The sequence below is a fragment of the Carassius carassius genome, chromosome 25 (genome assembly GCF_963082965.1).
Source record: "Carassius carassius chromosome 25, fCarCar2.1, whole genome shotgun sequence".
Taxonomy (NCBI): domain Eukaryota; kingdom Metazoa; phylum Chordata; class Actinopteri; order Cypriniformes; family Cyprinidae; genus Carassius; species Carassius carassius.
In genome coordinates this window covers 26,714,069-26,732,306 of record NC_081779.1, presented here as the reverse complement: position 1 = coordinate 26,732,306, position 18,238 = coordinate 26,714,069, and the positions used below count along the sequence as shown (strand labels likewise).

Here is an 18,238-nt window from a genome sequence, read left to right as displayed (position 1 = left end):
AAAATATTGCTTATTACTTATAAAGCCCTGAATGGTTTAGCACCTCAGTATTTGAATGAGCTCCTTTTACATTATAATCCTCTACGTCCGCTACGTTCTCAAAACTCAGGCAATTTGATAATACCTAGAATATCAAAATCAACTGCAGGCGGCAGATCCTTTTCCTATTTGGCTCCTAAACTCTGGAATAACCTACCTAACATTGTTCGGGAGGCAGACACACTCTTGCAGTTTAAATCTAGATTAAAGGCCCATCTCTTTAACCTGGCATACACATAACATACTAATATGCTTTTATTATCCAAATCCGTTAAAGGATTTTTAGGCTGCATTAATTAGGTAAACCGGAACCGGAAACACTTCCCATAACAACCTATGTACTTGCTACATCATTAGAAGAATGGCATCTACGCTAATATTTGTCTGTTTCTCTCTTGTTCCGAGGTCACCGTGGCCACCAGATCCAGTCTGTGTCCAGATCAGAGGGTCACTGCAGTCACCCGGATCCAGTACGTATCCAGACCAGATGGTGGATCAGCACCTAGAAAGGACCTCTACATCCCTGAAAGACAGCGGAGACCAGGACAACTAGAGCCCCATATACAGATCCCCTGTAAAGACCTTGTCTCAGAGGAGCACCAGAACAAGACCACAGGAAACAGATGATTCTTCTGCACAATCTGACTTTGCTGCAGCCTGGAATTGAACTACTGGTTTCGTCTGGTCAGAGGAGAACTGGCCCCCCAACTGAGCCTGGTTTCTCCCAAGGTTTTTTTCTCCATTCTGTCACCGATGGAGTTTCGGTTCCTTGCCGCTGTCGCCTCTGGCTTGCTTAGTTGGGGACACTTCATCTACAGCGATATCGTTGACTTGATTGCAAATAAATGCACAGACACTATTTAACTGAACAGAGATGACATAACTGAATCCAATGATGAACTGCCTTTAACTCTCATTTTTGCATTATTGACACTGTTTTCCTAATGAATGTTGTTCAGTTGCTTTGACGCAATGTATTTTGTTTAAAGCGCTATATAAATAAAGGTGACATTGACATTGACATTGAAAGGAGCTTGAGAGACTTGAGTTAAGAGTTGCTTAGCCACATTCCTGGGCGTCGTAAACCTAGTGTTATCAGATAGTGAGCCTTTGGTTGCTAGGGAACCAGAGCCTGTTCTGTCCATTTTGAGATGAAAGCTTCCTTTTGGGGAAGGGTCCATAGACCCTTTGGTTAGATGAGGAGGCGTTAGATATTATTTGTTAAATGTAACAAATAGTTGTGTGTCTGATTGGTGCAAATGCTACACTGGTCTAGTCAGTGGAACAGTTAAACAATGTCAAAATTTAGCATCCAAAACACAGCATATGCTGATCTTTTTAGCATCATTGTCACTTTAGTAGGGTTTCCAATGTTTCCTTGTCAAATCTGAAATTATGGATCATGTTCTGACCCAATTAGCCTCCAGTACCAGACACAGAAAGAGGAAGATGAAAAGGCACAGATATTAACCAGATGCCTCTGAATGACTCTTTCTTTGTCAATTGCCATTTACACCACTTGCGGAAAACAGCAGTGGGCATGTAAACAATATTCTGAACTGCAAAACACATGGTCCTCCGTCTCAGCCTGGCTCCCTTTGTTTCCACAAACAGTCAGTTTCATGATTTACATCATGACTCCATTGCTTATGAACAGTTCTGAACAGAAATATTTGGACTGAGTAATCAAAATAAGCTTCATTATGATCATTTGAGAATCCGTTATGAAGCGTCACAGCAGGCCATGCTTCATGGTACACATAAACAGCTGTCTGAATCTGACATCCACCTGACAGCAAGCTGTATTCATGCTTCCCGTAAGAGTTTTATATAATTTATATAATTAATATGATGGGAATGATCTGTCACACTCGAACGGTTGAGGCGCTAGCCATATATTTCACCAAGTGGTTTTTACTGTTCTTCTATTAATTTCAGTTCCATATTTTATAGTTCTTGCAGTGCAATTACAGTGAGTCAAGAGGACATGGCTTTTGCTAACCAGAAATCATTAACTTGTTTAAGAAATAAGATATTTTCTGTCTAGTACACCAGTCTGTCTACCCTTTATTTATTTTTATATGACATTCACAAATTATGTAATGGATGAACCTAGGCCAGAGTTCCCATCAGTTTTTTTATTGTTGCTGTTGTTTGTTTGTTTGTTTAGTTTTTCTGTATTACTGAGCGTGAGATGATTTCAGATGCACAACCGGTTGGATTGGATTTCCTGAAGCAAACACCAGTGCAAGGCAGCAAAACAATAGTTTAAAAAAATATATATATCAAAAGTTGTTCACCCTATAAGTAGAGATGAATAAATGATAAAAAAAGATTAAAAAAATAGATAAAAAATAATAAAAGGTGGTTTCTGTGTCCAGTGTGCATCATTTCAGAATTAACATAATTAAGAGTTTTTTCCAAATAGGAAAAAAAGGCCATTAATGTCTTTCAACTTGTAATCAAGTTGGAAATGTTGGATTTTATGAAAGCTTTACATAAAACATAAAATAAAATAAAAAACCTGACAAAATGGCTTCAAAGGTAGTCAGTCAGGTAGTAACCTCTATACATAATTTGAGATTTCATTTTAATTTACCTGTCTTTCTTTTTTTTTATTATTATTATTTTTTTATAATAATAATATGTATGTTGGTGTCAACAAATTGGACCATATAGGACTTAAACCATTCATGCTCATCTTTAATTGATTTGATAATCCTAATCTTAAAAAAAAAGTAAAAAAATAAAACTTTTTACAATGTGCAGATGTTACAATTTAGAACTGATCATCTGTTACTTTGATTTTATCCATGTAACCAAAAGGAGAACTTCAAGCATTAATCTTAAATTGCTAAACATTAGAAATATATATATATATATACAGTACAGACCAAAAGTTTGGACACACCTTCTCATTCAAATAGTTTTCTTTATTTTCATGACTATGAAAATTGTAGATTCACACTGAAGGCATCAAAACTATGAATTAACACATGTGGAATTATATATGGAATTATATACATAACAAAAAAGTGTGAAACAACTGAAATATGTCATATTCTAGGTTCTTCAAAGTAGCCACCTTTTGCTTTGATTACTGCTTTGCACACTCTTGGCATTCTCTTGATGAGCTTCAAGAGGTAGTCACCTGAAATGGTCTTCCAACAGTCTTGAAGGAGTTCCCCGAGAGATGCTTAGCACTTGTTGGCCCTTTTGCCTTCTGTCTGCGGTCCAGCTCACCCCTAAACCATCTCGATTGGGTTCAGGTCCGGTGACTGTGGAGGCCAGGTCATCTGGCGCAGCACCCCATCACTCTCCTTCTTGCTCAAATAGCCCTTGATGCCTTCAGTGTGACTCTACAATTTTCATAGTCATGAAAATAAAGAAAACTCTTTGAATGAGAAGGTGTGTCCAAACTTTTGGTCTGTACTGTATATATATATATATATATATATATATATATATATATATATATATATATATATATATATATATATATATATATATATATTTAATACAGCTGCTAAAGAATAAGTGGTTTGAACTGAATCAATGTTTGCCTTCCCTTTTGTCCATGATAAAAAGCAGTCTTTACTTTGTTTTAAAGTATGCAAAACTATTACTTATTACAGAGATTATATTTTATTATAAAATATATTTGATTGCAAACTGATTGTAATGTTTTCGGACACTAAACTGCATGCTAGTTATGATTAACTGAACATATTATAGATTAAATTTTTATTAAATACAATTCTTTAAAATTAAGTTAACTTTTTGACCCACGTAAATAGAAGTACATCTTTATGACAATCTAAAATATACTATAATGTTATTTCTACTGAAACTTGTATTTAAATATATATTTAAAGTTACACATAAGCTTTCAAATATAGCATAAGACAAAAGTACACTTTTTAAAAGTGTACTTAACTGTGTTAAATCTGTGAATGTGAACCCTCATTAAGCATTCTTTAAAGGGACTTTTATTTCATTAATATTATCTGTAAATTCATTTTTTGTTTTGTTGTTGTTGGTTTTTTATATCCTTTTAAGATTTCAGGTACACCACAAGCACACATTCAATACATAAGTGCACTTCTTTTTCACAAGGGTTGAGAGCCGCAAATATCAATTTTGAGCTGAACTAAATGTGTTGTACACACCTGAAATCTCAGTTTAAAAACAGCCCATGGAACAGCGTCCTGTTTGTCACAGTACGTGATATTATTAGTCAGTGGTACATTAGGTACCATGATGCTGGTGCTTGAATGATGGCCTGTAGCATATAGGCACCGCGTACAACAACATGTGGAGCAGCTGTTTCTAAAATGCATATTCAGCAAGCACATTCATTGCTCTCCTAACATGTTAATCAGCTGTGTCTTGAGCAACAATGAGCCTAACACAGCCAACACAAGCACAGCCAACCCTTTGAGAGATATAGACCCTCCACGTCCCAGAGACCTACAGTGCAGTGGCCCCAAAATTATTTAGACATTTAAGCACAAAAAGATGTCTGAATTCTGTCACTGTTTTAGATCAAATAATAGCATCTGTTGCTGAATCTTTTCTCAAAACGAACACTACTTTTCTGAGTCGTTTTTAAAAGGACTTTTAATTAATTGGCATCCAGATCATTTTTGGTTTGTTTGGTTCACAGAGATGTCCTGCAGATCAACCACAGGTTCTCCACATCAGCTGTGACTTAGTTGTGTTCTACTTCTTTAGATTTTTTTAAGTAAATGGCACTTTTTGATACCTTGTCATCTAATGCAAAGGAACTCAAGTTGTACTTAAGTGCCCAAATATAGTTCAAATAGTGTCCACCAAGAATGCAGAATATAATTATAAATATAAAATAAATATAAAATGTTTTATTTTAGGACCATTAATGTTATGATTATTTTGTGACATCATAAATATGATTATTTTCTTATACTCTTTTTATTGTGATATATGTATTTCTAAATCTAGATATATTTATTGTGATATTGCATTTCTAAATATAAGCAAAAAAGACTAGAGGCAAATTTGACTATATTTGTTTTTCTTTCTTTTCTTTTTTAATGATTTGGAAAGGAAATGGCCTGATCCTGGAAATAAAAACACTGTACTATACAGTAACCTGGAGAACAAAACAATAAACACTTTTAATTGACATACATGTCAGTTTGTAGTTTCAGGCACTTGAAGTCACAGAAGTAACATTCCACTTAAACTGCTACATCTCAGTCTTTGGTACTCAGTTTTTCTAATAAGGAAAGTAGCAAACCACAGTCAAAACTGAACACAGTGTCCCAGATTTACTGTTTTTCGTTTTTTTTTTTTTTTCATAACTTCAACAAAAGCAGTTTCATAACTTAAAAACATTTCACTTATAAACCATGAATGAGTTACACATACATAGAGCAGAAAAGTGCTTTAGACATTTTCCCACCTTCCACCCAGTGTTCATTTTTATCATTTCATCTGCACTGGACAAAATCCTCACAAAGAGTTTTTGAGAGAAATCAGAATCATTTCGAGTATTCCAGTATAGAGTTCAATATAACTGGGTGGATTAGTGGCATCCAAGACACAATATTTCACTTCTGGTCTCTATCCAATTTGGCACAAAAGAACAAAATGGTAAAATTAAATGGTAAATCAAATGATGCATTTAAAAAAAAAACATGTCTGGGTCATATTTCAGCCCAAAAGGAAAAAAATAAATAAAAGAAAAATTATATTTTGTACAAAGAAGATTAAGCATGCTTGTAAGACCATTATTATTATTATTATTTAATTCTCTAAAATATGTAGTATTTGTTGTATTGTCCTGAATTTTTGCCAATTTAAATAAACAAATACTTTAATTTTAATTGCAAAAACAAGAAGAATACACAATGAGAAGATACAACGAAAATCACAATTGTGAAATGAACATTTCTTTATGCAAAATATACTTTCTTTTTTTCTGAAGTGCATTATGACGTAGACATGTTTTAATGAGATTTCCCCTGGAAAGTCTGAGGGTTTTAACTAAACAACTGCAAATATTCCCCAGCAGTGTTTTTGCCCTTTAATGGCTCAGCTACAAGGCAGCCATGTCTGATATGAGTTGTTACAGGTGGAAATGGGCGAATGCACATGTGCTACATAATAGTTGCTGAAGTTGACGTCTCTGATGTAGGGCGCTGGTTGGTAGTAACACGTAACATTAGACAGTGCAGGAATGGCGTTCTTTTCGGCCAGCACACGTAGCGCCAGAGAGGAAATTAGCATGAGTGTTTGCCTCCGCTCGTGGCCCATAAGACACACGGTGCTTTCATCTACAACACGATGGAGAGTCACGAGGCAATCGTACCGCTTGTGTGCCATGCCATTAAAGTGGTTCTGAAGGTACGCCTCCAGCTTCCTTTGCTGCTCATGGATGTCTGGGAAGTCGATGAAGAAGCGTGAGCACATGTAGCGCTGGAGCATCTTCATCTGTGCCTCAGACGCTGGACGGAAACCCCTTACCAGCAGGTGGCAGTATTTCAAGAGGCCCCCTCCACGGATCTCTTCCGGACTGTGCGTAGCGATGATTTTGGCATGTAGGTGTCCCAGCGCTTCTTCAAAGTCTCCATACATGCTCTCTCCGAGCACAGTGGGATGGAAACTTTCAGACATGGGCGTCACGGAGCAACGGTCGAAAAGCAGCAGTGAGTCCAAGCCGATCTGAAAAGAGTCCACGCTAAACTCAAACTGCCGTCGCAGGGAGTCAACAAACTTCAGCTCCACGTTTTTGCCAGTGTTGTTGGAAAGTGAGATGAGGCTCCAGCGGTCCGTGTCATTGCAAACCTTCACCAGCTTCTGCACGTACACTTCCTTCAGGGTCAGGGCGGTGATGCGGTCCCGGCTCACGCCGGCGGGCAGGAACTCCAGAAGGCTGTCCAGGACCACGTCCTTTACCAGACGGAAGGTTTTGTCATCAGTCAGACTCAGGCCAAAGATCAGGTCCAAGTCTTTGTAGCCCAGGCCAGTGTCCTGGTGGAGCACATAACTGGCAGCTGAACCATTCAGCTTCACATCGCGCACCACTACGCCTCGCTCCTCTAGACGAGCCCGCACCACCTACAGGTGGAGACAGAAAAAGACACTATTAAAGGTGATTTGCCTGCAAACGTTTTTTTTTTTTTTTTTTTTTTACAAATTTGACACCTATAACTTTATAAAGGGGGATGGAATGCTTACGACAGTGTTGTCTGGGTCCATGGTTTTCAGGAGCGCTCAGACTGATATGATGTGTGCTCTTTCACTACTTACTCTGTGCTATTGCATGTGTGCAGAGGTTTGTATGACACTGACACAAAACCAAGCTTCATTTACCCAGAAGAGAAAGAATATTTATACTATCTGAATCATTCAGACCCTCCACTAGTCTTTGTCTTGGAGCTTGCTGAAAAAGCATAATCAATTTAGTCAAAATAAGGACTGCAAATCGATTCAAATATTTAATCGCGATTAATTGCAGGATTGTCATGAGTTAACTCGGAATTAATCGCAACTTTTTTATCTGTTCTGAATGTACCTTAAATTATTAAGTATAGAATATTATTATTTTCAAGTTTTTAATACTCTAATCAACATGGGCATGGACAAATATGGATGCTTTATGCAATATATGTTTATTATTAGTGAAACCATTGTTAACATAGAGCATGAAGACTAGACATATTTAAAAGGAAAATATGTTTATGAGCATGTCTATTAGATACATAAAAAAATAATATAGAAATACCAGGTTCCCATTACTTCTCTTTCTTTGCACTGAGCTTTTCTCAAATCTGTTTAAATTTTCACTCACTTCTCAATTCTGAACATATAAAATGTAAATATATTATTATATTTGTTTGCCTCTCAGTGCCCACATACTGCATTTTGATGCAGCTATATTCTCAATAAAACAGTTTTCATTGATATATTTTACTCTTTCTGTTGTCAGACAGACAAATGAATATGAAATAGCGACTGAAACGCTGCCCATTAAGACTTCATAACCTGCTCTCCCTTCAAAGATCTTAATCTGCACAAAAATCCTGATTTATAATTGAGCCGTTTTCTGATAAAACCAAATAGGCTACACATAAGATAAAGACAATAGCTGTGCTTTGATTTTGGCTATACTTGCATGTAAAATTAGAGAAGTTGCTAAAGGGGTCTGAAAAGTCGCTAAGTTGGCCACACTGTCAGCATCTCCATCTATTTCGAAAACTACAGGCTAGGTCATGGGTCAAACAGAAAATGCGCTGTGTCAATCGCACATTGATTAAATCTGTTTTGATTTATTTGCGTTAACGCATTATTAACGCATTAATTTCGACAGCCCTAGTCAAAATACATAAAAATTAAACATGTAAGGGGTGATTTTGTGAACTGTGAATGATGGGCTTTACGAATGAGGCTTGTGGAGATTAATGTGAGCCTGGTCACATCTCATTGTAAATATTTTGTCATATCAAAACTGGGCATCCACAATGCAAAAGCAAACCATTTTACATTTTAAGGGACTACAAGTCTAGACATTCAAGAAGAACAGGAATTAGGTTGGTTTGACTTTGACAGACAAGCTACAATGGAAGGAGCTGACAACCTTTCTTTCTGAGGTTCAGGCAGTGCACTACTGTAATCTTAGTAAGCTTATTCACACAACCTCAGTGACAGTTCTCAGAAACAAACGAACAAACACCTCTACTCATTTGGGAACAGGTGAGAACCAAGATGAAACTCTTCACTAGAGAAAGGATTTAGTTTTCCTTGGTGAAACTGATTAGTTCTGGCAAATGAAAGTCCCTGCTGGTCTTTGTTTAAAAGCTCTTGGCAGCGTTCTTACTTTTCTGACCTTCAGTTACTCTACCTTTATCAAAGATATGGAAGCATATGGGTAGCAATATTCAATTTGGAATGTAATTTGCAAAATGACAATGCAATATGAAAATGTGTTGAAAAAATTATGTAATTTAATTTTCATTTTAATTTTGCACCAAACGCTGCACAAATGTATTGGAAAATGTAAATGTAAATACAGAAATGCATTGCCATTTTACATATTGCATTGTCATTTTGCATATTACATTCCAAATTAAATATTGCTACCCATATGCTTCCATAAACAGAGAGTAGGAGGCCAACCAAGTAGATTCCAAAGCCGACTGACATCAGCTAATGGACAACTTTTAAAACAATGTACATTCTCAGGGATTAGACAAAAATAGTTATAAAATAAATGGAGTGTATTAAATTGAGAGTTACACACACATTTAACCAAGCCAGTATTGCTATGCAGTGAATGAGGTGTTAAGGTTGTCATTCGAGCCTTTCGTGCTAAACACTGTTAAGACCTCATACTTTCATTTGAGAAATATTGCATGGCTATTGCTGAAAGGTTAGGTTAGGTTAGTTAGTTTCTCTTTTCTTGTCTAGATTATTGTAATGCCCTTCTTCTCGGAGTCTCAAAATCATGTATTAACAAACTTCGTAATGTACTAAATTCAGCAGCCAGAATTCTTTCAGGGGCCAGGTTTGTTGATCATTTAACTCCCGTTTAGGATTTGTTGCACTGGCTCCCGGTTAGATTTCATATTGATTTTAAATTTCTCATGTTAAAATTCATGGCACTGCATGGTCTGGCTCCTCAGTACTTGGTTGAGCTTTTAATTCCCTATTCAACTAGTCGCAATTTTGGATCTTCTCAGAGTGGTCCTTTAATCGTTCCTAAAACATGGCTGCGATCTGGGGGTGATCATGCATTTTCATCTTATTCTCTCCCGGCTGACATCAGGGAAGCAAATTCGTTAGGGATTTTTAAATCTCATCTTAAAACTTTTTATTTTCGTCTTGTTTTTAACTGATTGTTATTCAGTATTTTTGAGTATTACTCTGGATTGGTGTGTTTGCTTGTGTTGTTAAGCGCTTTGAGAAAATACTCTTTTAAAGGCGTTATACTACATAAAATGTATTATTATTATTATTATTATTATTAAGGTGTGTGCTATATAATGTTTGGTTGACCTGTTCATCTGCAGAGTTACATAATCCCAGCGGTCTCTGTACCTATACCTCTCAGGAACTAAATGCCAAACTTTTATTTCATCACCAGATATATGTCTGAATGCTTCTGACAACATTTCTAAAATAACCAGGTGAAAAAAATCTAACTACACTAGATAAGCACTCAAGATGAAAAACACCACAGTGCTCCAGAAAAAAAATTATGTTTTTCTGGGATATAGCAAAGGTACATAAAAGGACATGAAATGAAACTTTTGAATACCTTTGAATGACCATACAACAGAGCTGCCAGAAAAACTTTTTTTTCCAGCATAGAGAACCATCTGTAGTTTTGTTCGCCATCTGTCTGAAAGCGTTTGGTTACCGATGTGCGGTATCTAGTTACAGACAGATGGCTAACAAAACTTCATAAATGACTACTGCTCACACTTAGGTTAGAGGTCTGTTCAAGTCACATAAATCTGAGACTCAAATAGGGACATTGCTTTTAATTTTATGATTACAAAGAATCCTTTTCAGCAGTATGCAGCACATATGAGAGTGCTCGTACATAGGGCATGTTCACTAGCAGCACACACACACACAAAGAAAGAGAGAGGGTGTGTTAACTTTAAAAAGACAGTCAAATTAATGTAAAATATTGAGAAAATACTCTTTAAAAATAACTATTTAAAATACAGTGCACATTGATTGCTCCCGTCAAGTCAATCACAACAAAAAAAATGGTGTACATGCTTATTATGATTATATAGCATACCTCTACTGAGTTGATCAGACATAAATTTTTTCTTCTTGTTAAAAAAAATAAATAAGACAAGGCTGCTTCCTTTGACCCTGTGTTGAAGACTTGTAGAATAGCCACAAATACACTGGTCTGACTGCCACTGACAAAGCCTGTTTTGTTTTCCAACCTGTCTTAAAATAGGTTCTCTGTTTTATTTCTGGGATGATTGTAAGGCAATTTTCCACACCTCGTTTTACAGGTCCAGGCTGGAGAACAGGCCAACAGGACAGCATCACTGCCCCCTGGACACCCACAGCCACTCTGGGCAGTCGGTCTCACTGTCAACTGCCAAATGCAAAGGGATGAATCAACCACAGAGTCTCTGACACTGGCCCAGGCTCAAGACATGAGTCAGTGAATCCACTGTACTAGACTAGACTAAGACGATTTTACCCTTTAAATATTTCCCAAAAATTCACTAAATGGAATCTTTGAAATTCTTGCTATTGGATGGCCATGCTGATAATCCTAGGTGTTATATAAAGCTCAGATAGAGCTTTAAGCACTTACTCATACATAACTTCCATTACACCAGTTCTGTCCTCCATTAGTAAATACCTTGTTTAAAGATTGTTTCATCTGAATTTCCAAACAAAAACCCAAAAGTATGTCATCATTTGCTCACCCTTGTGTTATTCCAAACCAAGACATTCAGAAAATCACAGCATGTCCAAAATGCTTTTTCAAATGTGAAGTAAATAATATGAAGAGTCTCTCTGGATGTTAAAGTGACTGAAATGAAGTGATTGCACAAACACCTGCTGCTATCTGCTGGAATTCAGCACGGAAGAAAAGCTACCACATAAACCTTTTCCAGAAAGGATGCGAAAGTCATGACTGACTGCAAAAGCTGAATGTATCGATTACAGTAAAATAATCAAGAAAAAAATCTTCTTGGCACCTAATTGCGAAACTGACAGATTATACTGAAATGTTAGATGAAGATGAGATGTTTATAAAAATGCTTGAGATGCTTAATATTAATATTTTAACAGTATAGCTATATCTAATTAAACTGTGCATTAAGGATGTCAGTGCATAAATCATTATTATTCATTATTAAATAAATATTACATGAATGCGTCTTTATTGAAACAATGAGATGAATACTTTCATTTCCCTCCTGATGATAATAATGCCAGATTAATCCAATAATTTCCTGAATGACAGTGACGTGTTCATGACACAAGAGAAATAGCATGGATTAACAAATTGTGTCTCATAAACTACGATCCTTATGATTTCATAAATCCTATAATTCCTGCTCTTCATGGTGAGGTTGAAGTCATTGAAAATAGCCAATAAACTCATACCACATTCGGTTTTTACGTCGCTTGGCATTTTGGCAACCATAAACAGGCTACAGTATATAAACTATTAGTTGTTGGACGAAGTTCTGGGGCTGTACAGAAACATCACCAGAATCCTATTTGTTTAGTTAACATAATAATTTAAATTAGGAAACAGAACTTTTTTTCAAATCTTAAATCAATTAAGATGGAACGTTTCCCCGATTATTATGAATAATTGTTCTACATTTCAAATAGGCTACAGTGTATTTAATCATGTTGCTTCCCGTAGTGCTTAAGAACACGCTTACTATGCCAAAATAAAAGAAAACAATGACGTTTTTGTGAGCATTTGTGAAGAAAAGAAATTGGAATCGTAACAGCCTGTATTTCCTAAATGCACATTTTGTTTCGTTTCGTGTCAGAAACAATTCATTAGAATCCTTATGAAATGTTCTAAATTATCTTAAAATTCGAAATTGGTGTTCTGGACACATTTCTAAATGCATTCCATTTTTAACTAGAACTGAGAGCTGCGTTCAGCCGAGGTTTGATCGTGTTTTATGTGCCGGTTAGATAGGCTACTGTACCTGCACGATAAGCCGTGGCTGAACGGAGAGTGTCGGGAAGTTTCCTCGGCCGTGGATCGGCACACATTCTCCCAGGATGGAGTCCAGACGCTGCACCTGCTCCCAGGACAGAACACAACAGCGCCGGCTCTGCTCCGACTCACCCGCGGAGGACATGACGAACCCGTCCGCTCGCTGGATGGCAGCTGGGTGCCCCGACTATATAGAATGTCAACTCGGGATCAAAGCGTGGATTTTAAAAGTTCTTTTAACAGCGCAAGAGAATCCATATAATTGAACGGACTTCAGTTCCTCACAGTCGTGCTACTCGCTCCAGTCCAGCGTTCATTCACTGAGTCTGGGATAAGCCTACAGATACATTTAAACCTGACATATTTACATACGCTGCTCAATTGGTCAGCTTTATGAATAATTAAAAGTGAAGCACATGTGCCCGCCCACCTCGCCTACGTCACAATCCCCGCTGCGCTCATTGGTTGTAGGAGGAGCATGCGGTTGCGTGGGAGCATGTGTTCGGATTTTGGTACATTTACATTTACATTTATTCACTTAGCTGACGCTTTTATCCAAAGCGACTTACAATTGCCACATATGTCACACACCTCTGGAGCAACTAGGGGTTAAGTGTCTTGCTCAGGAACACATTGGTGTCTCACAGTGGATTCGAACCCGGGTCTCTCACACCAAAGACATGCGTCTTATCCACTGCGCTAGCACCACCCTGGTAAAATCCTGGTAAAATCCTGGTAAAATCCTGGTAAAGACAGGATTCTCAAAGCTAGTTGAATAATTGAATATGCAGTGTTTCGTTTTGCATATCTTGAGAACCCAGCTTCTTCAAAAGGAAGTGAAACTAAAGAAAGAAAATATTTGTTCACATATGCTGGAAATCAGATATCTTTTTTATGTGACGTTGGTGCAGTGCTCTGGGTGGTTTCAAGCACTCTAAACTGGAAATTCTCCATAATAATTTGTATAACTAAACAAATATTACAACAGAGTACCGCAGAGCATAATTTTATTAAAGTATTTTAGTATAAAGTATAAAGTATTAGGTAACATAAGTGTTCAGTGTGGTGAGATGCAAATTAAATGGTTTTATGGAGAGAAATATATATATAACTATATAGTACAGACCAAAAGTTTGGACACACCTTCTCATTCAAAGAGTTTTCTTTATTTTCATGACTATGAAAATTGTAGAGTCACACTGAAGGCATCGAGGGCTATTTGAGCAAGAAGGAGAGTGATGGGGTGCTGCGCCAGATGACCTGGCCTCCACAGTCACCGGACCTGAACCCAATCCAGATGGTTTAGGGGTGAGCTGGACCGCAGACAGAAGGCAAAAGGGCCAACAAGTGCTAAGCATCTCTCGGGGAACTCCTTCAAGACTGTTGGAAGACCATTTCAGGTGACTACCTCTTGAAGCTCATCAAGAGAATGCCAAGAGTGTGCAAAGCAGTAATCAAAGCAAAAGGTGGCTACTTTGAAGAACCTACAATATGACATATTTCAGTTGTTTCACACTTTTTTGTTATGTATATAATTCCACATGTGTTAATTCAGTTTTGATGCCTTCAGTGTGAATCTACAATTTTCATAGTCATGAAGATAAAGAAAACTCTTTGAATGAGAAGGTGTGTCCAAACTTTTGGTCTGTACTGTCTGTACTGTATATATATATATATATATATATATATATATATATATATAATGACTGAATCAAAAGCAAAATGAAGCACCAATGAAAGTAATTTCATATTTGATAAGTCTCACAGGAAGTTTAGGCGTATTATATCCTGATCAAACAGTAAGGCCCTAAACTCCGCAAACATCCTTTATTTTCCCAGGCTTCGTATAACAAACAGAGAATGTTCTCAGCTACAAACGCTGCTTGTATATGACTTTCATCCTGCTTCCGTTCCATCATAGAAATCTGATCTATAACTGCTTGGCATTTAAAAGACGTCATCAAGTCGTCCAGCCTGTTAAATGTGAAGTACAGTATTATGTGAATGAGCAGAAACGAAACTCTGGCAGATGATACAGAAGAAAGGCCTTTTAGAATGCTATCATTGTGATGATCTCTGTGTGCTCATGAGGAACAGGTCAAGGAGAACAACACATACTGGTAAAAAAAAAAAAAAAAAATATATATATATATATATATATATATATATATATATATATATATATATAATCAAGCACTTTTTACTTTTTTTATTATTATTAAATAAAGCACATACAGAGTTATGTTTATGGAAGTAAAACATACCTGCCATAACCTTAACAATACAGTGCAAATCACTGGATTATAAAAACCAACTGTCTCTTAAAAAAACCAAGAACTGTTTTTATTTGATGCTAGACTTTTTATCAGAACTAACTTCACTTTTTCTGGACTGGTGTCACAGTAGTTTTTAGTGTGACACCAGTCCAGAGTTCTGATAAAAAGTCTAGCATCAATAATCATTTCTGTATGGTTTAGTATACGTACAATATAATACAGTGGGTATAGAATATTTTGTACACAAAAGGTGGTTCAACAAAATACTGCCACAAGGTGATCCTTTTTCCAACTCATTGATTCTGTTTATTTATTTAGTATTATTATAATTATATTATATTTATTATTATTATAATTATTATTTTCTGACATGTTATATCTTTCACTTGATGTTTTAAGTAACACTGAGTGAATACAGCTACAGCTCTTTATATCAAAATGTGACTTTTCTGTACCCACTGTATTTATACATTTTTGTGATTTCGGTGTTCAGATATTTTGCAGTAACTTTATGTTGTCTGTTAAAGGATTAGTTCACCCAAAATTTGTTTATAAATAAAAAAAAATTATAATAATTCATTTATCATTTACTCACATCTAAACATTAAACAACACAAATAGAGCTCATTAAATATGGTAAACGAAAGCTCAAACATGCTTGCTTGATGCGCAGAAATGACTGACATTTGTTCTCTTGTCACACAAAGCAAGGTTGACAATATTTGATCAAAAAAGTATTTTTTTTTCAGAAGACCATTTAAACTGCTTAATTCATATGGATTACTTTTACCATGTCTTTATTAAATTTTCAAAGACAAAACCACACGCTGTTGCATTAAATTCCACTGAATGACAGCTCTGCAAGATGGAAATTGACAGCACAGTCTATTTTAGAAGGTACAATATAAATACAAAGTGTTATACAATAGAAAATGGCACTTATTCACAGCTTACTTATTTAAATTTAACTCCAAAACATTGATCATTTCCCCCTCTGCACTTCCTTCTTGTGCTCACATTGTGTTAGTGTCATTTTAGTGATGAGTGAACACATTCAACAAGTTCACAATGACATCAAACACTACACCTGTCAGATCTGTTGATCGCTAAAGATCACAGATCACAAAACGAAGAGAATGTGACCCAGACAGGTTTATGAGGCAGCTGTCTAATTTTTAGACAATACTCTTGGTAGAGACAACAGGTTTGGTGGGGCAAGTTTGAGCTAAACTCTGCAGGTCACGGGCCCTCGAGGAGCAGGACTGGACACCCCTGGTATAAACTTTATGTAACTCCGCCCCTGCTCAGCACTGTGCTCATTGTTTGTATTTCCACAACATGAAGGTAAGGTCGTACGAATTTATGAACGAACCCCTCATCATGACATCCACTTTGAACATTACAATGTACATGCTAACTTTCTTAAACTCTACAAAAAGTAAATCGACTTCATCAGCTGATTACTCATCAGCAGTGATGTAGATCTACTGCAAAAACAGAAGTTAAAATTTTAAATTCTAAAGATGGCTGTGCACTTGCCTCTCTCACAGTCTTTAAATGTGAAAAAGGTTTTTCCGTAAAAAAAATCAAATGCTGACTCAGATTTGCCAAGATACAGAATTTTTGTCATCAAACATCAAGAGATCTCAGCATGAACTCAAACATTTCTTATGTACTAATCTGATCTGCTTGCCACATTCATACAGCTCTAAAACTATTAGTAACCCAAGATGTTCCCTTTTAAGGACTTCAAACTGCATCCTCTAGGGGTCACTATGGGGAACAGTATAGCCACACAACCATGCTGAGGGGAGTGCATGCCAGAAAGTATGACGAGCACTAAGTACCAACTCTACCATAGCCATGGGAGTTGCCCCTGGAACATTAGACGGCTGTCCATGATATTATCCCCTACGGCCAAAGGCCTAGGCTACATTACCCAAAACATACCTGTTAGGGCAAGACTCCTGAGCCCGGGGTAGAGCTCAAGGCTTGGAATCAGGAATGGATTCCTTTAAGGGGATATGACCAAGAGCCTAGCATCATACTAAGTCTTGGCCTGTCACACAGGGGCTACCGCTTACTCTACGTGAGTTTACTGAAGGAACTGTCTCAACAGATCCCTAGTAGCATCACCCTGTTAAAGTAGGTATCTAGTGGAACATAGCTGGAGTAGCCCTTGCAATAAAGGATATTTTGAACTTACCACAGTGTGGATTTTAGAAAGTGTACAAAGACTACATGTGCACACTTACCATAACTGATTTTAAAGATACTGTTCTAAGGGGCTCTCGTGGCACTCTGAAAGAGCAGCCTATAGATGGAAATGGTGCATCCCAAGATAATATATCCTAGAAGTCATCAACTCGATCTATGTTATAATGCTGGAATGGCTAGCAATAAAATACCTAGCTAAGGGAGCAAAACACCCAGCTCTCAGTTGAGAGGGGGGCTCGACCTACAGCATGATCGTTAGAGATCAGAAGGTAAGCGTACTGCAAGTTTAGCCAAAAAAAACTCATCAGGGAGGCAGAGTAAGGGACTTTTTCACCTAATGCTGCTGGTTCCAGGTGCTCTGGGAAAAAAAGAGAACTTAACTTAGAACTTATATTTCCTGCTCTATGCTTCAGCAAGAGATAACCTGGTGACCAGAAAGCCCCTCAGGGTGACCTAGTTACGGTTTACCAGACAGGGCAGCCTGAAAGCATAAGCCCAACCCGGAAATTTTGCAATGCTGTGCCGGAAGCCTGATGATCAGAAAGGCTCCTGCAGAAGCCTGTGATCTGGCCATGTGATCCTGGAAGCATGAAGCTGGAACCAGGGCTGTCACAGCGACTGTATACAACATCAATGAGCGAGGTATCACAGACAACACAGCAGCTGTGGCATTCATAGTGGCCAAAATACATTCAGAGGTGAGTGCTCGGTTTAGTAAACGTCTCTACAGTCATAAGTTGGGAGTCTTCAAAAATTGTTGCACTTTGAAAGGCCAAAACCCTGTAAACTGCCTGTTTTCAGTAGATTCGACTTTTTGACAAGTGTGTTTGGATGACAGCTGTATGCCCTCTACATTCAAGTATGTGTAGCTGTGATATCAGCATTAATTCTGACATTGACAGATTGTCAGTGGGGAGGAATGATGTCATTAGATTTCTATGGGGAGCGAGGTGGATGAACCCCCCTTGCCTGTCAACTACCTCCTTTTGGGACC

At 37.2% G+C, this 18,238-nt stretch overlaps 1 protein-coding gene across 1 annotated transcript; it reads right to left on the bottom strand.

Annotated features, from left to right (window-relative positions):
• Positions 1-5,396: 5,396 nt before the first annotated feature.
• Positions 5,397-13,177, bottom strand: LOC132104785 (terminal nucleotidyltransferase 5A-like). Its single transcript, XM_059510326.1, has 2 exons — positions 12,741-13,177; positions 5,397-7,140 (listed from the first exon to the last, which is right to left on the bottom strand). The coding sequence occupies exons 1-2, from the start codon at positions 12,894-12,896 to the stop codon at positions 6,115-6,117; spliced, it is 1,182 nt and encodes a 393-aa protein (XP_059366309.1). The 5' UTR covers positions 12,897-13,177; the 3' UTR covers positions 5,397-6,114.
• Between the last annotated feature and the right edge of the window lie 5,061 nt (positions 13,178-18,238).